The 26296-nt window shown below is 46.9% G+C and overlaps 5 protein-coding genes across 10 annotated transcripts; 2 read left to right on the top strand and 3 right to left on the bottom strand.

The window, feature by feature from the left end:
* Positions 1 to 1145: 1145 nt before the first annotated feature.
* LOC105416731 (zinc finger protein 3 homolog) lies at positions 1146 to 2190 on the top strand. Its single transcript, XM_029838578.1, has 2 exons — positions 1146 to 1308; positions 1502 to 2190. The coding sequence occupies exons 1-2, from the start codon at positions 1146 to 1148 to the stop codon at positions 2107 to 2109; spliced, it is 771 nt and encodes a 256-aa protein (XP_029694438.1). The 3' UTR covers positions 2110 to 2190.
* A 3232-nt stretch (positions 2191 to 5422) lies between these two features.
* On the bottom strand, positions 5423 to 14933 carry atn1 (atrophin 1). 3 transcript variants are annotated; one of them, XM_029838604.1, is made up of 10 exons: positions 14655 to 14933; positions 12865 to 12986; positions 12389 to 12490; positions 11993 to 12112; positions 8991 to 11809; positions 8597 to 8813; positions 6961 to 8454; positions 6586 to 6751; positions 6299 to 6478; positions 5423 to 6159 (listed from the first exon to the last, which is right to left on the bottom strand). In XM_029838604.1, exons 2-7 carry the CDS (start codon positions 12889 to 12891, stop codon positions 7165 to 7167), a joined length of 4575 nt encoding a protein of 1524 aa, XP_029694464.1. In that variant the 5' UTR covers positions 12892 to 12986; positions 14655 to 14933; the 3' UTR covers positions 5423 to 6159; positions 6299 to 6478; positions 6586 to 6751; positions 6961 to 7164. The 3 variants fall into 3 exon arrangements, with proteins under 3 accessions (XP_029694464.1, XP_011604234.2, XP_029694465.1); XM_011605932.2 differs by having other exon boundaries at positions 6610 to 6751; XM_029838605.1 differs by having other exon boundaries at positions 6961 to 8451.
* Positions 14934 to 16871: 1938 nt separating this feature from the next.
* On the bottom strand, positions 16872 to 18912 carry snip1 (Smad nuclear interacting protein). The gene is given in 5 exon segments (XM_003966316.3): positions 16872 to 17460; positions 17557 to 17597; positions 17599 to 18093; positions 18365 to 18482; positions 18612 to 18912. Coding segments are annotated over 5 exon segments (1062 nt in total). The 5' UTR covers positions 18767 to 18912; the 3' UTR covers positions 16872 to 17207.
* An 89-nt stretch (positions 18913 to 19001) lies between these two features.
* On the top strand, positions 19002 to 21163 carry LOC101073821 (axonemal dynein light intermediate polypeptide 1-like). 3 transcript variants are annotated; one of them, XM_029838757.1, is made up of 7 exons: positions 19039 to 19170; positions 19291 to 19363; positions 19821 to 19915; positions 19999 to 20168; positions 20294 to 20472; positions 20691 to 20855; positions 20941 to 21163. In XM_029838757.1, exons 4-7 carry the CDS (start codon positions 20027 to 20029, stop codon positions 20974 to 20976), a joined length of 522 nt encoding a protein of 173 aa, XP_029694617.1. In that variant the 5' UTR covers positions 19039 to 19170; positions 19291 to 19363; positions 19821 to 19915; positions 19999 to 20026; the 3' UTR covers positions 20977 to 21163. The 3 variants fall into 3 exon arrangements, with proteins under 3 accessions (XP_003966364.1, XP_029694617.1, XP_029694616.1); XM_029838756.1 differs by having other exon boundaries at positions 19058 to 19170; positions 19288 to 19363; XM_003966315.2 differs by lacking the exon at positions 19291 to 19363 and having other exon boundaries at positions 19002 to 19170.
* Positions 21164 to 21338: 175 nt separating this feature from the next.
* LOC101068601 (gamma-enolase) lies at positions 21339 to 25487 on the bottom strand. Of its 2 annotated transcripts, none has more exons than XM_003966293.3 (13): positions 25354 to 25487; positions 24701 to 24786; positions 24463 to 24558; positions 24265 to 24323; positions 24111 to 24180; positions 23871 to 24004; positions 23566 to 23788; positions 23295 to 23492; positions 23021 to 23097; positions 22751 to 22875; positions 22574 to 22682; positions 21945 to 22003; positions 21339 to 21836 (listed from the first exon to the last, which is right to left on the bottom strand). In XM_003966293.3, exons 2-13 carry the CDS (start codon positions 24783 to 24785, stop codon positions 21767 to 21769), a joined length of 1305 nt encoding a protein of 434 aa, XP_003966342.2. In that variant the 5' UTR covers position 24786; positions 25354 to 25487; the 3' UTR covers positions 21339 to 21766. The 2 variants fall into 2 exon arrangements, with proteins under 2 accessions (XP_003966342.2, XP_029694578.1); XM_029838718.1 differs by lacking the exon at positions 25354 to 25487 and adding an exon at positions 25138 to 25290.
* Between the last annotated feature and the right edge of the window lie 809 nt (positions 25488 to 26296).

Genomic DNA, 26296 nt, shown 5'->3' with positions numbered 1-26296 from the left:
CCAACTTGTATATTTCAAGTTTCGGATGAAGATAAAAGCTTTGGCTGTTTGAAACTTGAGAAATTATAGAAAGCTAAAACAACTTGTGTTATACGAAGATTTCTCCCTTAAATCTCAAAGAAAATTATAATGTAAAAATATAATAAGATCCAACCTGCATTAAATGATGAACTGTTGAGAATTGTCAGGGTGCAATAGAATAATTAAGTTATGTAAAACTGTATATGAGTCCACATAGTGTGAAGAGTTTAAAAGTATTGATAGTCCATTTTGATGCTTTGTCTTTTTTCAGCTGAGTTATCCAAACATTGTTTGCTTTGTGTTGTTAAGGTTTGTTCTTTGTTTGCTTGTTGCTTTGAGTAGATATTTGCCAAAGAAAAATAACCAACTGTTCTCTAATAAAACACACTGACAGCTTGGGGTGAGTAGTGCAGAGGGATTGTAAAATGGCTCAGAATTTTAAAAAAAAAAAAAGCCAAACTACAGCAAACAATAAAAAAAAAAACTTGGGTTACGATCAGGTCAAAATCTAATTGTAGTTTTTCTTCACAACCTCCACAATTGTCTTCTGCAAACACTTGATTTTAAAGCTAAACATTCCACCACCTGGTCTTTTCTTACATTCTTTCTGTGGTGACAAAGCCCAATAGCTAAGCACTGCAACAGCAGGCAGTGTTACCATTCAAAGCAGCTCACACCTTTTGCTGGCATCAGTCATCAGAATATACAAACACAAATTCCTTTTAGAAATTTACCGAAATTAACAATGTTATTCAAGATGTGAAAACTATATTGAAGACTTTCATGCTTAGATATTTGGAAAGGTCCTTTTTCATTTACTTATAATAAATATGATTTTTTTTAAAACTCAAATACACCTTTAAAGGTGTATATATGTTGTTGCCACACCAATTTTAAAAAATGATTATTTTTTTTGGTTTAGCTTAATTATGATCGATTTATTCACGGTTACAGCCTCTAAGCAGTGTTTCCTCCGCTCCTACAGGGGGCGCTCGCCAGTTTTAGCTCCACCTCTTCGCAGCTCATCCTCACGTCATTCACGTCCGTGTTTACAATTGAAGCGTGACGTGCGGGCTTGCAAGAATACGTCTCGTAGAGCAACGGAAGGTTACTAAACGACCGAAATGCATTCGCTGAGAGTTTTCCTGAACGAGAGGCTGGCGGCGGCGGCGGAGGAGATATTAGGAGCGGTGGAGAAGACAATAATTGAGTACAGAGAGGAGATCTGTCGCTCGAAAGATTTGGAAATAAGTCGTCTCCGGATGCAGCTGAAGCTTCTAAAGTCCGGTTGGTTTTACTTCTACACGATTGCAAATCAAACTATGACTGAGTACATTGTAATTTGGTTTTCATCGACTGCGATGTTGTGATTGTTTCCATTCAACCCAGAGTCACGGTTGGATAAAAGCCCCCCCGACCAGGAGCCTAGCCACGGACACCCCCATCAATCACCTCGGTCTCCTCCTCCTCCCCCCCGGAGAGCCACACCATCACTCATTCGCTGCGGTGGAACCTGTCGAGCACCCCCAACACTGTGAGCCAGAGGAGGAGGAAGAGGAGGAGGAGGAGGAGGAGGAGAGCAGCGGCGTGGAGCAGAAGCACCCACAGCCCTCGCTGGTCAAGGAGGAGCTGGATCTGCAGCAGAGCCAAGAGGAGTTCTGGATGGATCCCGAAGAACACGATCATCTCGACCACCTCGAGTCAGACATTAAAGACTTCATGTCGTCGCCCCCCGGGCTGCGCAGCGGCCTCCAGGACGCCGCTTTATCGTTCCACCCCTACAGCAGCGACAACAGCAACGGCGACGAGAGCAGGGAGCGGCCGTACTGCTGCTCCGTGTGCGAGAAGCGTTTCAGCAACAGTTCCCACCTGGCGGCTCACATCAGGACGCACACGGGCGAAAGGCCGTACAGATGTGACATCTGCAGGAAAAGTTTCATCACCACCAGCGCGCTGAACAGGCACCAGACCATCCACAGCGAGGGCAAGCGCTTCATCTGTAACTACTGTGGCAAAACCTTTAAGTGGATGGAGTCTCTTGGCCGACACATTAGAAGTGTGCATAAAAGGGAAAATCAGCCGGAGTGACGTCCCAAAAGTGTTCCACACAGAATGTACTCTATTTTTTGTGTTTGGTGGGTCAATAAATGTGCACGACTGTTGCTTAAATCTTACCCTTTTTTAAAAATAATTCTAATAAAAATGTAGGATGCATTTTTACCTAGTGCTGTACATTCCCTATGTTCAAATAAACCAATTGATTAAGGTTTGGTAGTCCATCTTTAAAAAAAATTTAAACAATATTCTAATGAAGCCACAGCTCACCGGTAGGGGGGCGTAGCTGCATTTCATCACAATTTCCAATCAATCTTTGAGTAGTTGACAATGAATTTCACTGTCTGTATACAGAGGTGCTATGGAAAACTGGGAACACTTTCTCCCTGATAAATATATAAACCTGCAGACTTAAGACAAACAAAGCATTTATATTGGTAACGGCAACACAATTCCAACCAACTTCTAAACATTTGTTACCTTACACAGTTATGGACCAGTACCGTCTGGTCTGGTCTTTTTTCTTACCTTTTTTGTCATGTTACAGTATAGAAATGAGGAAAAGGGGGCAGTAGTTGTGAAACTGCTGCTGCAGTCTAGTCAGGCTCTGCTGAACAAGTAGCTGACATGCCAAATCATGGAATGTTCGCTGCTCCTTAGCAGGCTGATTAATTACAAGTTATATAAACACAGGCCATTTATTTCAGCACCACAATAAACATCGTGTTTATACAGTGAAACGTTACACGCAGCGATGGAAGGAAAGAAGATGATCGCTACATATTAACCAGTATGGGCATAAATGCTGGTTGCCAAATGCTGAACATGTTAAAGAAGGTTACCAGATTTTTTATGCCATATGTAAATAGAACCAGGAAAATGTAGCCTAGTTATTTAAACAAAAAGTGTTATTCAATATGAAAAAAGTGTGCCCTAATTACTAATCTGCTACCCTCCCCATGTGTAATTAAACTGTAATAAACTGTAGTAACATCTAATGAACGCAAACTCGGTTTAGTGTCCACTTTGGAGCATCAACACCCTCGTAAACACAGTATTCTGGGAAAATGAAGCCTTTGATGATCACAATTGCTGCTCGAGCTCTTGAGGCCCAGCTGGGTTCAAGGCAAGCAGCACACACCGTTTCAATGGTCCCGCTCAGGTCACACCTGCCTTTATTATCGTGTATTAGCCAGTTTGATCCTGATGCTAACTAATGAGTGCGGGTAAGTGGCTGCAGGCTCTTCATTCATGTTTTCAGGGGTGCGCCACTTATTGGAGAGAGCACTCAGACGCATTGCAAGTGCTCTGTGTAGTAAACTACTTATGTCAAGTGCACAGATTAAGGACTGTAGGACAGCTATTTAATTGCCCCTAGAGATGGCCTTTCTGGATAATTTTACAAGCCAGTCTGCAGATCTGTGCTGTTTTGTAGGAACGAAATTCAGTCTCAAAGAAAGAAAAATGAAAATAAAGAAAACCAGAAAGTGTGCTTCCCATTAACTGTGTGGCCAACGGGCTTCCTCGCTCTTTGTTCCCTTTAACTTGATACAGTGATTCAGGGTTTTAAAAACCACAATTAGGATGTTGCAAAAAACATCAAGTTTTGAACTGGTGAGCCCACCCATCATTAAGTCCATTCTATATATTAGTAAAGTTCATCTTAATCTTAATATTAATAGGACAGATTTTTAAAATACAGGGAAGGTGGGATGATTTATTGAGAGAGAAGTTTGAGCACTCCTATAAGAGGAAGGTGCAAGAGGAAGGCGGGAGGAGTGAATAGAGTGGCTGGAAGATGTCACACAGTCAGCTAAAAGCCAAAATGCTGCTGGAAACAAGGGGAAAATGTTGAGGGAATTAGGAATTTTCAAATATTCGGCCATATTCTTCTTCGTCGATCAGGTTGGACGGGCGTGGCCGCCATTTACTGGTCTTCTGAGCGATGTTTGGGGTTCTGGCTCACCAACAGAAGGAGCCGTGTTGTCTTGATTGTGTGTTTTGAGTCACTGTCTTGTTGTTAGGTCACCTTTTGGCCCAGTCGGAGGTCCCGGGTACCTCAGACTGGTGGAGTGCTGCGGTGAAGGTTGATCTTCTGGAGCGTTCTCCCGTCTCTGGACCTCTGCCCAGGAGACCATCCAGACCACTGAGTCCATAGAGCTCACAGCTTGAGTGCTGAGTGAGGCCTCTGTCAGTTGGTGTCACCTGTAGGCTTCAACATCTGGATAAATTCACTTTTTGATCCGGTCTTTATAGAAAGAACAACATGCCTGGAGTTGCCTCGTACGAAGAGTACAATTAATTATGTATAATTCCATAAACCACAGGCATGAACTCAGTAAGATAAAATGAATCCGTCACTTTGCAATATCCTGATTTATCCCTATCTGACACTCAAAGTAGGTCACAAATGAAAGAAATGTTTCTTTTAGCCAAAACAGCAGCTATTTATACATATTTTTTTTATACGCAAAAATGCCTTAAAAGGCCAAAATAGGGAGGTTTTAGACATCTTTTTGAATTTCATCTTTCTTATGACGAGCAAACAATCCAAGACCAGGAATGATGAAATGCTAAGAATATCCAGCACACGTGATGTCACACAGAGGGGCGATCAGATTTGTTCTGCTAGGAGATACTTTAATTTTGACACAGTTATTCAAGGTGACTTTTAAATGACACATAACCTACATACCAACTTACAGACATGCTCCTGCAACTGTATATATTTCCCATACTGAGCCATACCTCCCATCCAATGCTATTATCTCGCTGAGATTGTTTTCCCAGATAAGGTCATCAATCAACACTGCAGCAGGGTGTGTTATTTATACTGCATAGAAAAATACATGAGACAAGTTCACCGCGATCTTCATGCTCCAAATCTGTGAACCCAGGAATGATTTTTGGCTTGCGACCGTGATGGCCGTATTCACTGATCCTATGTCCGTTTGAAGGAGATTCCTCCATCCGGACACAGTCTGAACACACGCAGCAGGAGCCTCCGGAGATCACAATTGCACAGTTCTTCTTTCATTCTGTCCCCTTCTTTTCTTTTGTATTCTTTTTTTTTACAGTGCATGATAGAAAAGCTTGCTCTACAGGGTGGCTGATGTTCATGGAGCTACACAACTCCCATGTCTCGCACTCATCCCAGTGTCTCCTATTAGCTACACTCCACAACAGGGCTGGACCGACAGGGAGAAAGAGGGGGAGTCAGAAAAGGGGGAGGGGGAGAAGAGTAAGGAATTTGATATGCTTTGTGCATGAGTGACTTGTATAAAACAAAGACGGAGTGTATATGTGTGTGCTTGGAAAGAGGAATAGTGTACACATGACATTGCAAAAGGGAGTAGCAAAAAAAGCTTATAATTTATTTCCAGATTATTTTTTTTTGCTTTAATTTGCATCTTGTTTCACAAGGTAAATTGAAAATTAAAAAATAAACATAAAAACTGACTGCCATACCATGAAAATGAAAAAAATAATACAAATAATATGTACTGTATATATAATTATATCATTATCAACAAACAGACAACATTAATCATAATAACAATACTATAGATCATAAACATAACACTAAATTGCTGGTCTCATGCATATATGAACACCCCTCAGATACAAATGGGGGGGGGGGGTTTACTAAAAACAGAACCAAAAGGTCCACCAGTTCAGAATAAGTGCCTAGCTACATGCAAAGACATAAAAGACTCATGTACACATTCCTTCTGGCATCAAAGTATTTTACAGGTACTTTACGTTTGCCGCTTCTCGTCTAAGTTACTGTACAGAGCACGATACAAAACAGGATCAGAGTCGACAACTTTACGCAGCGAACCTCAGGAGTCCGGACCTCCGGCGCATCTGCAGAAACAGTGAGCAACAGTTTCTCTTTTCGGAATCCTTCTAATCGCTTTTTTCTTCTGCTTCCCTCTCTGATTGCGTCTGTTCGGAAGCCTTTGTTCGTTTGTTGTTTTCAGTTGCTTTTCTCTCGCGTCGGTGGTTGAATTCTGCACACCTTCTCTCCCCTGGACTTTGTTGCTCCCTCACAGAGTCTTATCGCTTTCTTTCTTCAGGTGACTGAAGGTTCAAAGAGGAAAAGCTGTCGGGTTAGGAGTTCCTTAGGAGTCCTTCTCGTTCTCACCTGATGCCTGTTCATGTTGTGGACGGCTTTTCTCATGCGTCGTATTCTGGAACTTTGTTTCTTTACAGTCCTCACCTGTAGTACTCTTCCTGGGTGAGGGAGTGGTGGTGATGATGATGGATCCACTGTTGTTCCAGGGCCAGTCTCTGGATCTGCAGCTCTGTGCTTTGGGCTTGCTGCATGGCCTGAGTTGATGTGCTGCTGATATGGGACCCAGTGAGGGAAGATGGCTGGGGCAGATCACGGAAGGAGCACCTGGACCGCACAGCGAGGGAAACAGAGGGAGCATGCGGGGGTGCGATCAATCGTGTAACCTTTCTAGCAGCAGAGTTTTTAGAGATTAAAAAAAAGCTGACAAGTACATGGACGAGGAGCCTTCTCCTCACCGAACAGCTGTTGGCGGAGCACCTCGCTGTCAGTGAGGGGGTGAGCCAGGATGGGAGTTCCCAGGGTGGCTCCTGGATAAGGGAGGCGTGCCAAAGGAGACACGATGCCAACGGGCCATAAGGGGGTGAACCCAGCCCGTCGCTGGATGCCAATGATGTAATAACAAATACATGATATATTTCAATAAGGGTCAAAATGAAGGTGATAGCCACGATTTCTAAAAATCAATTACTTAACACACACTATCATAAATAAAGTGACACTTTTAGCAGAACATGAGCATCCACATGTTCAGTGATGCTACTTCTTAGCAGACAGATCGTGACAGCAGTGTTAGTAGCAATGGGTACCTGTGTCTTGCTGGTGCAGGTGAAGATGTGAGTGGATGTGGGAATGCTGGTGATGATGAGGTGTCACGTTCAACATCTGAAGACGCCCGAGGTTCTCTCCTCCGCTGCTTCCTCCTCCGTTTGCGCCTCCTCCTCCTCCTCCCCCTCCACCGCTTCCTCCTCTTTCTCGCTCCCGTTCTCTTTCTCGCTCTCTATCTCCAAAGTTTAGCAAATTTCCTCTGTCTCTCTCCCGCTCCCTCTCCCGTTCTCGTTCCCCACCCCTATCGCGCTCGTAAGAGGCGGGAGAATGAGTGGGATTGGGGTAGGCCTCGGCAGAAGCGGCTGGGGCATTAGCTGATGGCAGGTGAGAGGAGAGTGAAGTAGCAAAAGAAGAATGAGGGACTGGGTGATGAACTGTGGTGGCATTAGTGGTTGGTGGAGCAGGGGGCGGAGGAGCTGGAGGGGGGACAGTTGAACCTGCTGGGGCAGGGGGAGCAGATGGAGGTGCAGTGGACGGGGAGAGGGGAGGGAAGGTGGAAGTAGAGATGAAGATGTTGGAATCGACAGGGACTGGGGGGGAGGAGGGTTGTTAGGCCGCGTTACTGGAGTTAGAGTGGGGTTTTGGAGGTGTGGGTGGCCACCGGGAGGAGGTGGTGGAGTGCCATAGAGCGATACCTCATTAGCTCCTGCAGGACCTCCTCCAATAAGCAGAGGGTGTGCATGTGCTTGCACACTGGCATGATGGGAATGCGAGTGGGCAAGAGCAAGAGCTGCATGGTCAGGAATGGAACCAGGTGGGTAAACCCGGTCATCACTTTTAAATTCAAACCCAGGCTTTATTCGATCTCGATGGGCTATCATGGCATGAGGAAAGCCGACTCCCCCCAACCCATGACCCCCAATCCCCCCAGGTATCGGTCCTCCTGCCACCCCAGGATGGCCACCGACTCCTGGGCCTCCTTCAAGATTGCCGCCATACAGAAACCCCAAGATAGCTGCAGCTGTGGCTGCATCAGCAGGCAGATGGTGAGGGTGGCCTAAAGCATGGTTCTGAAACTGCGGAAGGAAGAACGAGGGGTGCATGTGCGGGTGGCCATGGTGAATTTGTGGGTGGTGGGCCTGGGCACGGCTAGCTGCACCTAGAGGAGACATAGCATGTGGACGAGCATATTCGCTCAGGGTTCTCAGGGCTGGGGTGTCAGGGCCTAGATAGGGACCACCTATACCTATGCTCAATGCTCCCTGGGGGCCAACCATTGTTGTTGCCCCACCCATGGATGGAAGCAGAAGAGAATGGGGGATAGAGTTAGCAAGAGTGGGATGAATATGGTGTGCTGGAGGGAGGTGAGCATGCGGGTTCGAGTGATGATGCTGGGGGTGAGGGGGAGGGTGGGAGACCGAGTTTCCAGAGGAAGAAGCGGAAGAAGATGTGGGGTCGAGGATAATTGAAGATGAGGAGGGGAAGAAGAGAGAGGAGCCCTGGCGGCCTCCAGCAGCACTGGCATCCTTTTGCTGCTGTAGAGAAAATAGCAACAGACAGTAAATCAAGTCTACTCTGATATGCTTTACTCCCCGTCCATTAAAGTGATCAATTTAATGCGCATCAAATCCATTAAATCTGGCACGCTACATAATTATCATGCTGTGATGTTCTCACCTGGAGATGTCGATCCAGTTCCCTCTCACGCTCCCGTTCCCTTTCTCTTTCCCTCTCCTTCTCTCTCAGGTCTCTGGCCCGCTGCTCAACCTCTCTTCGTGCCCTCTCAATCACCTCATTCCTCTTCTTCCACAGCTTCGAGCCGTCCAACGGGACAAAGAGAACATCACTGCGGGCACATGAGTTCCCGCTGCCACGGTCAAGTACTTTGTGAAACCTAAAAATTGACGACACAGCAATATAAAGCATTACGACGAGAAGAATCCAAACTCACAGTAGCCATGATGGCATCATTATTCGTGCTTTGCTCTGCTCACAAGGACATGCATCGCAGCAAAGAACACACAAGCATTTTTAAGCATTATCAAAATGGATGGAGTCACTTTGACTGTACCGTGCTGATTGGCTGGCGTGGATGGGAATGTCCACTGGCTTGGGTTCAGGAGAGGGGCTTCTTAATGTAGGCGCTGGACTTTCAGTCTCTTCCCTATCTTCCATTGGCTCCTCTTTGATAACAGGTGTAGGTGGTGGGCACGAATCAGAATGTCCATCACTGCTGGGGAGCGAAGAACTAGAAGCTGGGGTTGAAATGTTGTTGTTGTTAGCTGAGTTACTGAGAGGAGGAGGGCCTTTTGAAACGGTGTGAGGTGAGAGCGATTGTGTATTGCTATTGCTGTTATTTGGCAAGCTACTGTTGCTATTGCTGTTGGCCATGTTGCTGCCACCGTTGCCATTTGGGTGGTACGGTCCACCAAATGGAGGGTGGCTGTTCAATGCGCCATGGTAAGGGGATGGGCGACAACCAGGTGAACAGCTGGGTGCCACTCCTGACCCCGGAATTGACATGCTGGGCCCAGCTGAAGAGCCAGGGGGAAATGATGAGAAGCCTCCTATTTGATTGGTGGATGGGCTGGGTAGTGGAGATAGGGGCGTTGGAGGAGTCTGGCTAGACGACTGGTAGAGCGGTGGCCGTACGTTAGGCGCAATACCTGGTGGTGGCGCTTGGGTGTGAGAGGACTGACCGGGGGGTAGAGAAGGTTGAGGGGGTACCGGAGGATAGGTAGGAGGGTGACCATGATGACTGGATGAAGAAGAAGGAGAGAGAGCCGGAGGTTGATTAGGGCCTCCGCGGTTTTGGTACAGAGCGGCCTCTCGAAGGTTCGAGTCCCTCTCCCTGTCTCTGGGCCCGGATTGATAGAGGGAGTGAGGTGGGTGAGGGTGAAGGGTTCCTCCTGGGCCTGAATACTCTCTTCCCATGTTTGTAGTAACCCCAGTTGGACTGAGGTACTCTCGATTTGTGGTGGCAGAAGGAGGTAGCCCAGTGGGAAAATCTTTTCCTCCTGTGGAAGGATAATCCCTATGAAAATGGTCTGGTCCCGATGAGGGGGTTTGTGCCTGGTCCATGGGAGGAGGGAAGTCTCGGTTGCATGAGTTTTGGGGATGTGGGTGGGATTGTGAGGGAATTGAGGAATGGGAAGGGTGACTTGGGTTGTTTTGGGGTGATGCAGGCGGGTCGCGGTTTATCATTGGGGTGACTGGGGAGAGATGACTAGTCGAACTTGAGGGGTTTCCCTGAGGGATGGGGTTGCTGCTTGTGTTGGTGGTGCCTGCCACCTCTCTAGTCTGGCCCCCAAACTCACCCCACCTCCCTGTATCTTTGTCTCTGGGGTGCCCTCCTCCAGTTCCATTAGGGCCAAAGTCTCTACTCTGGTTTTGGTTTGCAAGAGGAAACTCCCTCCCAGCGTCGCGTTCCCTTTCTCGGTCTCTTTCTCTAAAACCTGGAACAAATTCTCTTCTATCAGGACCTAAATTAACTCCCTCTCTCCCAGGAACCTGGAAATCCCGTGTTGGGCCCACACCCCCAAACTCCCGGCTTTGAATGCTGTTAGATCCAGTCATACCGCCACAAGTACTATTACTACTAACCCCACCAATATTGTTGCCACTGTTGCCCATGGGAGCTGGGAACTCCCTGCTGAGGTCCCTCCCCCCACATTCCCCCCTCACTCCCCTTTCTCGCTCTCCTGTTGGACCCCTCTCTCTGTCCCCTCCTCCAGCATACCTGGAAAGGTACTCTCTGTGGGGATGGGGGTGAGGCTGGGGGAGGTAAGAGGGATGAGAAGAAGAGTGGCGAGAGGAGGGCGGGTTGTAAACCGAGGGAAGTTGCTGTTGCTGCACTGGGGGTTGGTGCTGTTGTTGGTGTGGGTGATGGTTTCCAGGGTAACGGGGGTAGCCCCAGCTACCCTGGCATCCAGTCGCTGAGCCAGCCTGCCAGCCAGTTGAGCTGTAGTGGTGAGGGTGGTTGGAGGGTTGGGTCGGGGCCTGAGACTGTGGCTGTGGGTTGGCCTGTTGCAAAAGAGAAGGAGTGGACTGAGGCTTGTCCAGAAGTTTCTCAGTCTTTTCTAGTTTCTCTCTTTCTGTCTTGACCTCACTGGGCAGGTTTTGTCCCCCAAGTTCCAAAGGCTTTAGTGCAGGTGGCGGAGGAAGTGGAGGGGGCAAAGAGTGGGCAATGTTCGGGCTGTTGTGGGGAAACTCTCCCGACATGGTTGTCTTGGTAACACATGGAGTGTTGGCTTTGGCATTAATTCTGTTGCCGCAGAGTGCACCGTCAACACCTGTTGGCCCCCCATATTCAACTTTACACAACAATTTAGAGTCCAAGGAGAAATAGGACTTCCTCCCGCTATTGCTGTCACTTGATGAATCCCCGGATCCACGTACAGACGGAGTCAGGCCAGATGAAGAGCATGGCGTGGAAGGCGGTTTAAGAGAAGAACAGTCTTCGATTCGTACGTCTGCGCCCCGAGTTTCTACATCACCAGAAGACTCCTCTCCTCTCCCCTCTCGCAGTATTCGCCTGTCCTCTCCTGCCACCTTGCCCATTCCGCCATCCTTGCACTTGTCCCGTTCTCTCTCTCCATGTTTTGGCGAGTCGGGTCCATCAGAATCAGAGTCCAAGCTGCCCAAAGGGGAAGCAGAGAGACTTGGGGATGAGGAACGATTGTCCTGGTCTATGTCCCGCCCGCTGCTCAGGCTGCAGCTGCTATTAGCCAGGCTCCCGACAACTGAACTCCTGCTGCCCTGGGATTGGCCGTCGTCATTATCACTCTCACGGGATTGGCTGGCAACAGAGGTTGGAGGAGGGACGGTGGACGGGGCCGAGCTGTCAGTTGAATGTGTTGAAGCTGGAGGGTTTGGAGCAGAGGTTGAATCCTGACAAGCAAAGATTATTCTAAATTAGGCAGTGATTCAACATTTTCCGACTGCGGCAGGATTGCGCACAAAGGAATCGAAAGACAGACAATAATCACATTAACTCAAAAAGCAGATGCTTGAGCGGAATCAAAGCTTCATAATTAGTCTTTATGTAACAGGTTGATTAAATGAAACACAAACCTGAACTTTCTGCCTCTTTGGAGGAGACACAAGTTCCTCCCCCTCACTCTCTGATGAATCATGCCCCTGTGATCTGCGACTGAAGCGATTTCCAGCCAATTCCTCAGCAGCACTTCTTTGCTAAAACAACACAAGACTTTTAATTCTGCAGTGAAGCTTTTGAAACCCTACCAAGCAAACGCCGATGAGACGCTAAACTAAACTGAGCGCCTTGCAAACACTCTCAGAGTGCATCAACCACCTCAAACAACAGCAGAATACTGACGCTGCACAGATATGTCTGTAGCAATCATTCTAATGACTCATACAAATACTGCGCACAGAAAAACAGAGAGTTCTTATTTCATTTGGGTTTGCCTCGATTCGACTTTGACACAAGAATGGGGAGGCTCTAACCGTCTGTCTATCGCTGCGTTCAGGGCGTGTGGGGCTGGGGTGGGGACGTCTGCCCCTTCTCTCCTCACTCGCCCCCCGCCGTCGCCCACTGCGCATGGGCATCTGCAAAACCCCACAGTCCAGGAAAGAGGCACACATTTAAAAAGGTGAGGGCACGTTAAAGGGAATGATAAATAAAGTAATTCAAACAGTGTTAGCTGGAGGAAAACAAATGTCATATCTGTTTAATTCAAGGTGGAATATAGCCCAGTGAGTGGACAGAGAAGGATGAGAAGAGAGGCAAATGGAAAGGGAAATGGAAATGTGGGCCACAAACACATCATTTCCACCTGTGTTACGCCTGTTATTGAGAAAGACCATTGCATATATATCACATATCACAGACTTTAGAAGTAAGCTCACTCTAAAATGCAGGTACACTGTCATCATCATAACAGTCTGTGTCAACATCAAGAGACGGAGGCCGTTTTTCATACCGATTCTTTGTGTGTCCTTGTTTTCATTATTTCTTCTTCAAAACATCCATTTTACAACACGGGCCATTGTGTGAATCGATTGCCGTTGTTGCTATGCGTTACACCACAAGCTCTATCAAAACCTGCAAGGAAACATAAATAAAGGTTCCATCATTTCATCCTTTGCTGTACATGAATGGCACAAGATACAACAGTAACTTGAAGGTGGGCCCAATAAATGAGTAAATCTTTAGGGGGAGGGTAACACGCTGTGTGTTAGTGCACATTACATCTGAAACAATGGTGTTCCACTACAATAAACCTTCAAAACTCACTGCAGCAAGAAGACACGAGCACAATAGGGCAACTTTCTTGCAGATTGCACAGCACGAAATAAGTGGGAGCAGAAATAGTACTTATTGTTAGATTTGCATTTGCCTGACAGCCTGCAGAGAGCAGCTCAGTCTTTTTGGAAACAGGGAGCCACCCACCCCTCCTTTCACCTTCACCACGGCAGCAGAAAGCAACGGCACTTGTGGTTAACCCACAGGGCCTCGTTATGACCCTCGTAATCACATGCTTATTTATCCAGCCAGCCAGTCCTTAAGAAATCAACAATCCCACCATCTTTTATCCATCTGGGTGTGCCTGACTAGGTAGACACACCGCCAGGCCTCATCTAATCCATTCATTGATGTACCACTATGATGAAAAAAAAATGGCTCATGTATATTGAATGAGGATATAAATAGTACAGATCGCTGGATTGGAAAAAAAAGACACTGTTTAGTTTGAACACATAGAAGTAATGCACAGAGCTTTCCAGCCCTTAAATGTAGTCAGCACATAGACATTTTTGGTGTGTGTCAGAGCAGACAAGCTCCTGTAAATCCTGCAGCCGCTCCGCTACACATGGCTCTGCATTAATTATTAGTGCATGCTGCAGTGAATGATTCAGTCCAAAGTGTAAAACCTAAACTGTCACAATCACTGCCCATGCTTGCATGAATGGATGCACATAAGCAGTTGCAGCCTATCCCAGCCCAGCCTAAATCCTCATTAACATGCAGATTATTAAGTTTATCTCACAGGAGGGGAACACATTCAGCGCCCCGCAGGTTAGCGTGTGCATCACGCATGTCGGATACAGGTGGATCTGCCGTCCACTGGCTGGTCAGAGCAGTAAACAAATAGGGTACACACGCATAGCATAAATCCTCACTTCCCCTGGTCCTACACGTACGCACGAACACACACTCACACGCGCATTATCAACTAGCTGACCTGTGCATGTGATGCAAAGCAGCAGCAGCATGCAGTTGCTGTGCTGACATCACCAGCCATCAGGCACCGCAACAACTCTTTCTTCTTCCCGTGTTATTGATACACACGCAGAGGGGGGGGTTGGGGTGGGGGGGGGCAGACCTGCTACACAGCCTTCCTCGCACTCCCCCGGCGACAAAAACGATCCACGTCGGGAGGACTCGTTTTCGGCGGATCACGCATGTTCACGATCAGAATGGACGCCCGTGCGGTGCGCAGCACATCTTAAAAGAAATGTGATATGGATGGCGAATGGTTGCACGTCGCAACCGGCTCCCTCCCCCCCCCCACCCCCCCTTCCTCGCTGGAATGTGGGGTGCGCGTCGTGCACACTGCTCTGTTAACATTTATTCACAGGGACACTCATTTAACCTTAACGCGGTAATGAACGCACAAAGAGGAGGAAACGCGGGGTGGGGGGTGGGATAGAAGAGACGTGGCGGCAGGAAAGCTCCAAGCAGAGTAAAAGCATTCCATTTCCTTCTTACCTATGATATCCAGCGATGCGTGCTCTCACTCTCCCTTCGTTTCTCTCCCTCTGTTTTGTCGTCTTATGTTGCACGCTGACGCGCACTGCCTCGGAGCCCTGGCGTCTGTCAGCGGAGCCTTGCGCTGGCTCATATTGCAACCGGGCTCCACTAATTGCCAATAATGGAGAAAGAAAACCTCTTTCTCGTTCCTTACGACTAAAAAAATAAGGGGTGCCAATGAAGCCAACAAATTGATGCGTACCCTCGCCTCTTCCCCACCCCCTTTCGCCCCCTTTTTTTCTTTTGACCCCCTCCCTCTCCCACCCTACCTACTCCCACTCTTCCTCCAAGACGACTTGCACTTTTTTAATACCCCTCTTCGGTATTACAGTCGCAATTTTTAGCGAAGGGGTGAGCCGGAGAGAGGGATGCACGTCGGGTGAGAGAAAGGGAGAGAGGAGAGGGCGTGATTTGCATGAGGAGAGGGGGAGGCTCGGAGGAGGGGGAGGAGAAGGCGGAGGAGGACTAGAGGGAGGGAGTAGTGAGGCAGGGAGAAGGAGAGGCGCAGGGAGGAGGGCCCGAACTGTGGAGAGGGAGGGGATCGAGAGGGAGGGTCTCTTGTGTCTCAGTTGACTACAGTCCCCCTGGAGTCACCTTTACTGTATGGGGAGGCTCGGGCCTCACATACGGGGAGGAAACGTCCTGTCTTTGTTCTGAGACGCCCGTCTCATTCATCGACAAAGTGACGGAATGCATACAAAAGAAAAAGAACTACATGGGTGACGGTTTTCATTTTAATGGCAGCTAATTACAGCTCCAGTTCTATCGAGAAAGCTAAAGCAACAATTAGCATTTGGGTAATTAAATGTGCCCCCTGTCTGCCTGCGTGTCTGTCTGTCTGACTGTCTGTCTGTCTGTCTGTCTGGAGCTTGCACCGTGTGTCCAGTCAAGCGGCTCTGCAGACCTCCTCCACCGCCCCTCGCCTTCCTCAGCTCCGCTGCTATCGCTCTCTCTACCCTACCCCCTCATGTCTCTCCCCCTTCACGCCAGCCCCCCTGTCCCGTCTCCTATTGTGTGGTCACCATGGAAACCAGGCCGGAGACTGTATCCGGTAAGCCTGCGCGGCTCCAGGCTTCCATCGTCACCATCCATCTCTCGTTGCGGTTGCGCTCCCTCTGCTGGCCGATCTGCGCAAAGACGTGCGGATCAGCATCTAATCAAATATCATAGACAATGAAACCCGAGTGGAATTAATTATAAAAGTCAAAAACAGCCAGATAGATAATATTATCAAACTTCATTCTATTTTATAAACAGCTGCGACTATAATCAGAATAAATGCATCTCAGAATAAATGGGCAGGTCACACAGAATAAATAAAAAATAGTTTAAAAAAAAGATCCTCACTCTAGAATATATACTGGTGCATCTAATACTAGTAGCTTAGTATATGTGGGGTTTCACTATTTGGATATGAATCTCTTGCAAACTCTTACAACATATAAGATAATTAGACACAAAATACGAGTTTTTAGAACCGTGTTTTTACATTACAGAATGACATTAAAGTGCAAAGAGTTTGACTGACATTATAGCTAAAGTGAATCTGTATATATTATTGGCAAACATTGCTGAACACTTTGTGTTGGTGCTGCTGGACAACAGAGACCTCTGAGTGCCTTTCTCTGAATGACCTTTCCTGCCTCCTACAGCTCGTTTTGGCTCCTCAACATGACACTCCCGAAGGCAAGGAGCACACTAACTAAAAAGCCACTCTTGGGCAGCAAGAAAAACCTCGCTATGTTTAAAGTTGTTTTTGCAGAACCACCTCTGAAAGTCCTGCATCCAGGATTGTGTTAAAATACACCGATCCTGAACTTTCATCCCCTTCGTTGCATCTTACATTTCCTTAGTGGATTCTACACGATGATCTCCAAGTGTGGAGCTTCTCAACTTTAGCATTACTTTGCCTTTACAGCTCCCAGTTTGCTGCCATGGGAAAGACTCAGCATGTCAGTTCCACACGGAGCGACACCAAGAACCTCTCTGCTCATGCTCCAACACAGCACAGTTGCTCCACTTGTAGTGTGACCTTTACTGTAGCAAACCCATCATTTATCTCCCAGTTGGGGTTTTTGTTAACGTCTTCTCTTCTCGACCAGAACAGGTAGAACACAAACACTAAATATACATATGAAAAATAATCAACCTATAAGAATACAACTGACATGACAATGTGACTGAGACAATCTTTATTTACAGAACACAATATGAAATAGTCTCATACATTGGGCAAAACATCTTTTACTTCCTAAAGACAGTGTCTGATGTGACGTCGCACAAATGACATGAAAACCTGAGAATAGAGAGTCTTTTTTGAGACAGTTATGGCAGGTTGAAGCAATAATTTGAGAATCAAAGAATATACAAACCAGCCTTTTCCTACCGCAATAACAAATGCCAACATTTTATTGTTCCTTTATATTTTCAGAAAAGGCTATTTAAAAAAAAAAAAAAAAAAAAGTTTAAATTTAGCCCCAATGGACAGGGTGACAGTTTGTGGTAAAAGATTTATTCATCCAGACCCTCATCATCCTCTTCACGCTTGGCGTCCACCTCGGTTGTGTCTGAGAACTCGTGCAAGAGGACGTATTCGCGACTGCTGAAGCCAAACTTGAGGACATCTTTTTCTTTGAGCTCATAATAGCGCTGAGGGTCTATTCGCTGGTTGTTCAGGTAGGTGCCATTGCCAGAGCCCAGGTCGATGATATAAGGCTTGACCCTGCGTCCAGAGGTCCCATCTGCACGCGTAATCTCCACCAGCCTACACACACACACACACAAAAGTCACAAAATTAGTACTTTAAAATTAGACCGAAGGCTGAGATTTCAAAAACATGACAGCATCGGACAATTTTACCTGTACTGGAAAACTGCGTGTTGTTTGGAACAGGACGGGTGGGTCAATGGGGATATCGGCAATTCTCCTCTGTCGGCCGAGCAAATAGGCACTCTGTCTGTGAATGTACATGACCGGGAGGGCTTCATCGTTCTTGAAAGGGTAGAGTCGCCATCTTCGTTTGGGGATGCGAGCCTCAGGCGGCTCGTTGTATTTGATCACCACCCCCCGGAATGTGTTTGTGTCTTCCGTTAGTGCCCCCGACAGCCCAAAGTTTGGTTTCTCTTTTTCAACAGGAGGGTCGTCTGTGCTTCCGAAATTCTGTTCTTCATTTTCTTCCCGCTGCTGCCTGTTTTCCCTCCGCCGCTCATCGTGCTGCTGTCTTTCAGCTTCCTGGGAGGCGAGCGCGTTCCGTTCTCTGCGTCTGTCTCTGTCCCGGCCTCTGTCTCGAGGTCTGTCTGATGCCTCACGGTTTGTCTCCCATCTACTCCGTCTCTCCTCTGGCTGCCCATTTCTTCTCCTTTGCTCATCACCACTGGCCTGATGCCCTTCTTGCTCCTGTGAGATGAATGAAACAGGAAAACAGGACCAAAGAGAAACAATCTTATCAATAAAACAGACAAACAGAACACTAATCTACAAGGTTGCTGTGTCCTAAACAAATTGCTCTGCAAATTCTATCTGTAAACCAAAAGTCAGCACTGATTGACAATACTGAGCGAAAGCAGATATCATTATATATTATTTTACATGTTTATATGCACGCCTAAAGTCCAGCTGACACGACCTGTCAATGACCATCATCGATTATAGTCGCGAACATAATCACCCGCTTTACTCTGACATCAGCAGGACGATGGGGGCTACGACTCCTTCGGTTCCGTGGAGATCTGCTCCCTCGGCCGGTCGGAGGTGTTCCTCTTCTACCAGACGAGCGGTCTCTCGTCCTGAAGAGTTTAAAGAAAAAGATACACGTTGACAAAGGGTTTCCTTTCCTAAACCGTCGCGGTGTCTAACGAGCACTGTTCCGGCAGCAAGTCGCTATCAACGATCGTATAATATCATGTTGGAGATACCTGCTGGTTCTCTGTGGGCTTGAGTTGCCGTTGGATCTCGACCTGGAGCGGCGTGTTTTGTGTGGCCTAACAGGACTCTCCCTCTCCTGCTTTATCTTAATTTTTGACTCCCGCTCCGGAGAATCTCTTTTCTTATTTCGCTTTTCTTTTGTCATTTCAATAAACGTATATGTTCACGAGCGTTTTCGCGACTACAAAAGACCCCAAACAAAACAAAACTATATTAAAAACAACGTGATATAACAGCTTAAGTCGTTCTGTCGTACATATACAGGAACAACCCACTTCCGTTTCCGGTGGTACGCCTCAAATGTAGGGACGAATACAAACACACTTTACTTTGGTTCCGGCAGAAATCTACTGACTCCACTCGGGTAAACCATTGTTGATCACATGTTGCCATGACAACATAAAACGTTTCCACGGCGTTCTCTACATCTAAACGGTTGGGTTGATTTAAACTAAAGCTGTACTGATTGAAAAAAAAAAATTATAAATGGCAGCTTCAGAGTCTCTCTTAAAACATGAACACCCAGTTGTGGTCAACGACTCACCAAAGGTCAGTTTAACTTAGTTTTTCTTTTTTTCAATATCTGTTTAATATCCAAGAAAAACATTGTTCATATTGAAATACAGACTAATGCTGCACGATTGTTGTTGTTGTGGTTGCTCTAAGAAGAACATCAGTCTACCAGATATTCAGCATTTAAGGGGTTTGATCAGCAACAATCCAGCCACGTTTTATTTTTCAGGTGAAATTGAATTTTAATACAAAATCATATTAATGTACTTGATCGTTTTTTCGTCAATTGGTTATAGACAATTTAAGTATAATGTCTAAATTGTAAATAATTACAATGTATATTCAAAAAATTAAGCTGGTTATTTTTTCAAAGGAAAACATACATCTGGATGCATAAAGCATAAGGCAGCATTCAAAAGTTATTACTGCTGTCGTCACTCAGACCACAGAAGTTCTATTGAATCATAGGGAAATAAATTAAGATATCTTAACGTGTATCATGGCCTTTGACTTACTAATAATAGGAAAATGGTGAATAAAAAGCTACATTACTGAGTATAATTATAGTGATATTAAAAAAATATATTTGAATGATAATAAAAACTGTTATTTGCATAGAAACCCAATTTTTTGAGAGTTATCAGTGCAAACAGCAGATAAGTAACATGAAATGCACATGACTCCAGGTTAGCTTGGCCCCTTCTCCACCACACTCAAAAGATAAGTCTGGCTACAAAAAGGACAGTAGCCTGCATATCGTCGACTCCATTTTCCCACCCAGGTATGTCTTACCTGTGTATATATATATGTGTGTGTGTGTGTGTGTGTGTATACATATATATACAGTATATCATGTTGTTTCAGATACTGGGCAGAAGGAAATGACATATGGATGCAACAAGTGTCCAGCACACCTTCTACAAAAGCAGATGTGATTCAACTGAAAGAGTCACTGGACACAAAGTTACAGCAAAGAGGTGCAGGACAGCTGGGAATCTGTCCCATACGCAGCGAGCTTTACTCCCAGTGCTTCAGTAAGTGGAGCTGCCAGAGGATCAATGTCTCTGTGGCGTGGACAATAAATCGAGATGGACGTAGGGAAGACATGCTATTTATTGGGAAGACATGCTGTTATTACATTACTCTTTTCTTTCGTTAGATGAGCTGATCAGGCAGATGGCCGTCAACTGTGCTGAGAGGGGTCTGCTTCTCTTCCGCATCGGGGAGGAAATTCAAACCACTGTCGCTACCTACAAGACTCTCTACGAAAGCAGCATAGCTTTTGGCATGAGGAAGAGGCTGCTGGAAGAGCAGGGCAATGCTGACATGCAGAAAAGAGTTAAGCACTTGTGTAATTTCACAGCATGAGCTATTGAATCCTAACAGCGTGGGATATAGATTGAATTTATTACAGTTATAAGAGATTCCATTTAAAAGCTTTGTCCAGCAGAGAGCCCTGGGTTAGGGTTGTTGAAGGACAACAGTTGAGTCAATAATCAACTTAACTCTAGTAAAAAAAAAAAAGCTTGTTTCTAATTAAATTCTAACTTGCATAGATATCTGATCTGGAAAAGGAGAAGGAAGAACTGAAGATGCAACTGAGTGAGCAAAGAGCTAAAAATGATGCAAGTGAAAAGAAAGAGACCGAGAGACAACAACAGGAAGAAAAGAAGCAGAGCGATGAGATTCAGGCCCTGCAGAGGACCAAACGGCAGCTCATGGTGCCACTTCCTTCCACAGCAACTGTAAATTTAATACCTGTTATAAATACCTGGGGTCCCTGTCTTATTACTATCTTCTCTTCAGGACCAACTGCTTGAAATCATCACCCCCAAGAAGTAATTTCATCAAGCAAGAAGGAGTCGATCTCACATTCAGTCTCAATAGGAGGATCACACTAAAAACGACTGTGTGGAGGGAGGAGTGTGTTCAGCTTCAGCACCTTTTCCTTCCTAAGCTGCAAATTTCCAACCAATTTTCTTTTTAAAAAAAATCAACACTTAAGTCAATCAATGTCTCAGTCTTTGATTAAAAACAAAACAAAAAAATCTATTCACTTTTTCTCTTGTGTTGTGTGTTGGTGTGCTCCAAACTGCACCACCATTATTTTTTAAATTTATCAGGGTTATATGGAATATATTCAGTGTTGGGTGAAGGACACCTCTGAGCAAAAGACGAGTGAAATGACAGAGGAGACAAAAAGCTTAATCAACATATAGTGATTTCTTTAATACACTCAAATTGGGACAAGGAAACAACTTCACTTGTGTGGCAAACTGTTAGCTGGTCACATCACAAACAACAATGAGGAGCAGGGGAAGAGGAACCGAGAGCACAAAAGGTCAACCAGTTCTGTGGTGAGTCAGAGTGAGACGCTCGGTCCGGTCAAGAGGAAGCAAACAAGTGGATCAGGTGAGATGCTAATTTTTGTGCCTGGCCAATAAAGTGGAGTTTCAGTGCATTAGCTACAAGCTTAGTTAAACACTAATATGTCAGACTATTTTTAACCGTGTGTTGGCTTGTAAGACCTTTGCCGAAACAGGGATCATGATCACAATGCCATTTTAGTGTCAGAATTATGAATATTTAGCGTTATTCGAATGCTTGCTGTCTTCCGGTCCACTTGTTGCGCTCAAATGGCACTGGGATTACGGAAATTGTGCCCGGCAAAGCGTGCCTGGTTACCCAGCTCTTCCTCAATCCTGGGAGGATGTAAAGGCGTCAGGCGATGTGGCAGGTGATAAAACAAAATGAAAATAGTCACAAAACGTTTTCAAATATCAAAAGCTTTGCAAGTTGTGAATACACACCTCATGAGCTGATTGTATTTGGCCAAACGCTCTGATCGACAGGGAGCTCCAGTCTTTATCTGAAGGGACACATAAGTACAAGCTCATAACCATTTCCCCTGGTTCACATTTCACATGTCCATTTATTCACTCAATGTTTTGTGTCTCAAAGTGGCCACTGAGAGATTGCTCAATCTCATTTGAGGGGGGTTTCATTCCATATAATGTGGGACAATCAAAAGTATAAAAACGATAAACACCCCAAGAGGTGAACGTCTTCACCCCCTCTGAGATTTTTCTTATAGGTTGATACTAGTTGGGCCTAAAATAATGAGGGAGGGGCTTATTTTAATGCAGCGTTATACCATTAGGGGGCGCTAGAGAGGCGCGGGCCTCGCTTTCATATGGTCCTTATATACACCAGCGTGTGGTTTGATTTAAACACATATGGGGTATTTGTCTCAGGTATTTGACTGATGTGCACCACTCGCTAGAGATGAGCAAGTAGAGGAAGGAACAATGATGACGCTGCTGCACTGTTACTGCTATAAAGCACACGAGGAGTGCGTGTGTGTGTGTGTGTGTGTGTGTGTGTGTGTGTGTGCGTGTGTGTGTGTGTGTGCGTGTGCGTGCGTGTGTGTGAGTGTTACCTGCCCAGTGCAGAGCCCAACCACCAGGTCAGCTATAAAGGTGTCCTCTGTTTCTCCTGAGCGGTGGCTCACCATCACACCCCAGCCATTCTCCTGGGCCAGCTTGCACCTGAAGCAGTGAAAAGATATGAACACACATCGTGGCACACACCCGAGTGCACACACAAATCAACTCACGCCTTGATGGCCTCCGTGACAGAGCCAATCTGGTTGACTTTGAGCAGTAGGCAGTTGCAGGCCTTTTCGTCCACAGCTTGTTGTATCCTGCGTGGGTTCGTGACCGTCAGGTCATCTCCAACCACCTGTGCACAGTTGCTCGTCACTTGCACACGTTCAGCAGTATAAAATAAGACTTTAATGATAGAGAAGAATGATTAAAAAAAATACATTTCATATGCAAAGGATAGGTAAACTGATAGATATGAATATATAAATGTGACATCTTACCTGGATGCCGACAGCAGCAGTGAACTGTGACCAAGCAGGCCAGTCGTCCTGATCGAAAGGATCTTCGATTGAAACCACTGGAGGACAGACGCGTGGTTAACCAGCACGATGGGAATGCTTTAGGAACCCCTCATTTTCACCACTACCCACCCACATCTCAGTGGGATTATAATGAACAGTTTTTCCAGGGAGCGGTTCTAGCCTGCCGAATTGGTGCTGTGGTGCATAATTAGGAGGTGTCCAACAGGCCTGCGTCGAGGCTCTGAATACACACCTGGGTAGTTGTTAATGAAGCCCTGGTAGATGTCAGCCAACTCTCCGGCGCTGATGTGGCGGGAGGCATTGGGCGGGGACTTAAAATCCAGGTCATACTTGCCCTCGATAAAGAACTCGGATGCGGCCACATCCATGCCGACCACAACTTTGTCGGTGAATCCGGCTTTCTCGATGGCCGTCTTAATTAGCTCCAGGGCTGAAGGACAGAATCATACAGACGAGCAGAAACACAAAATAACCATTGGAAGGTTTTCTCCCCCCACGCTTACCCTCGCTGTTCTCCTGTATGTTGGGGGCAAAGCCTCCTTCGTCTCCCACGTTTGTAGCATCCTGGCCGTACTTCTCCTTGATGACACCTCTCAGTGTCTGGTACAGCTCGGCCCCCATGCGCAGGGCGTCGCGGAAGGACTCTGCCCCGACAGGGAGCACCATAAACTCCTGCATGGCCAGCCTGTTACCAGCATGGGAGCCCCCGTTGATCACGTTAAAAGCCTGAGTGAAGATGCAGACGAAGTAGACAAATTTACATTTTATGCCCTTTTTGGACTCATTCCATTTGCACACAGTCGCTCACCGGAACTGGAAGGACCAAGTCCGAGTTCCCCGCCAGATCAGCAATGTGCCGGTACAAGGGGACGCCTTTCTCTGCAGCACCGGCTTTGCATATGGCCAGAGATACTCCCAGAATAGAATTGGCCCCGAACTGAGCTGGGAGGCACAGAGAAGCAGTTACGCAGCACATACGTGCAGTGCTGCTCCCCGGCGCGCAGGGACCCGCCTGCACACATTAGCAAGAGAGGCGACCGGGGCTTACATTTGTTGTCGGTGCCGTCCATTTCGATCATCACGTTATCCAACTTCTCCTGCTCCAGCACGCTGATGCCCTGTCAGAGGGACAGATCTTTGCTTGTTCTACAGTTCTGGAAAGCTTTTCGGTACATTTCAATCCAAACAGTTCGCACACGCACCGATTGTATCAGGGCTGGGCCAAGGGTGTCATTAATGTGGCCCACAGCTTTGGTTACACCTTAAATACCAACAAAAAGGGAAAAGATTGGGATCAGTAAAAAGTGTTTTAGCGTGGTCAGTATATATATATATATATATATATATATATGCTATGGATCCATCTGTTTCTACAGATTCTATGGTGAATGTGCCTCCACCTTTGCCCTTATAGCGAGTCTTGTCTCCATCACGCAGCTCCAGAGCTTCATAGATGCCAGTAGACGCACCGCTGGGAACAGCAGCCCGAAAAAGACCTGACAAGGAGGCAAGAACCACAGATGTGTGGGGGGAGATGGAAATGCGCCCTTAAAACCCTGCGATCGTTTCAAGGGTCAGATTACAGCATAAAGCTAATTAACCGCTTCGCATGATGCATGAGTCACTGCGATGCTCAACCTTTGCTGGTGTGCAGATCCACTTCCACCGTTGGGTTTCCCCTGGAGTCCAGGATCTCCCTAGCAACAATGTTCAGTATCGACATCCTGTAAAAACGACAAAATGTGCCTTTCACACCAGCGTTTCTGGGACATTCTCAGTATCTCCAACACCATTTCCCTGGGTGTGGTTTGGTGACGTGGACGAACATATGAGGTGTGAAAAACATTTAACTGCGTCTAACAGCAGCGCTGGGGTCACTTTACATCAGCCACAAGGACTTTGCATCCTTCCTTCCTCACAAGCACACGCGATGTGGTCATTGCGACGCTGCCTTGGGGGTGCGTAATGGGGGAAAGATGCGCGCACACGCACGCACGCACACACACGCACGCACACACACACACGACATACAACCACATCCTGGGATGGAAGCATCAAATGGTGATAACACATACCTGGTTATGGATCTGCCGTCAACCTGTTCAGTTTTCTGTGCAGTGTTTCATTCACCAAATGTGAACATGCAGCGATGGAGAGATGAGATGGTGGCAAAACACAGCAGGGTGAGGGTGAAGAGGAGGAGGAGGAGGAAGAGGAGGAGGAGGGGGAGGGGGGAGTAGGCCCAGCGGAGGGTGGGAAGGACAAAATAGACGAGTCTACAAAACGGTTACCTGCAGCTGGTTCGAAGCCTCTTTGAGGACGTGAGCAAATGTGGACGGATGAGTCGCAGCGAGGGGAGGACGGTGGAGGTGTGGGGGGTGAAAACATGACACGTGGGGGGAGGGGGAGCACGTGAGTCATTGGAAGAGGCAGAGGAGGGGTGGGTATAAAACTGGCAAAGGGAATTTAAAGAGAAAAGCCACGCAAGGCTTTATGCTGTGGAACCCTGATGGAAGGAGATTAAAGCCTGCAGTGAAAGACGTGAAATCAGCGCTCAGATTTTCCGGCCTCCTGAATCATCACGGGGCTAAATTAGGCCGTTTGCTGGAGAAACGTTAACGAGCACTTGTGCAAGAGCCCGTGCACCAGAGAAGACGTTGCCTTAAAGGCATCAGGGGTGTGATGGAGATGAGAGGAGACAAGGAGGCAGGTGCACAAGTGACGAGAGCAGCGCTCGCCGGAGGGATGGGGCACATTTAAAAATAGTTCTGGATGTAATTAAAGACACAGCTGGCTTTGGGGGGGGGGGGGGGGGGGGGGTTGTCAAAAAACAGGATTGTTTTCATCTGTTGCAGCAACACGCAGAGCATCTGCATGAACGTTTCCTGGAGAACAGCGAGCAGTTCCTTCCTCGCCACCGCCGCTTACGGCCCTTCAGCAACACGGCTGCTGGCTGAGGCGTCGGATTCTATCCAAGATTCCGACGCCTCTCATCCCTGGACACAGCAGAGCTGCAGCACCTACAGATGTTTTACAGCCTTTTCTGAAACCGCCGGCTCAGCACTGACAGGCGGGCGGAGGGAGCGCCATCAGAACTAGCCTACACGTAACGCTGCTGAGACTACGGGTCACTGTCAGCTCGCCAACGGCGGCGCTGCAACAGACCGTCTATTCCCTCACAAAGTCATGTGACCTGCAGACACAGACAAGGGGGCACAGAAATACAAACACTTT

This window comes from Takifugu rubripes, chromosome 7 (assembly GCF_901000725.2).
Source record: "Takifugu rubripes chromosome 7, fTakRub1.2, whole genome shotgun sequence".
NCBI lineage: Eukaryota > Metazoa > Chordata > Actinopteri > Tetraodontiformes > Tetraodontidae > Takifugu > Takifugu rubripes.
The sequence above is the reverse complement of the archived record's forward strand: the minus strand, read 5'-3'. Positions and strand labels throughout refer to the sequence as shown.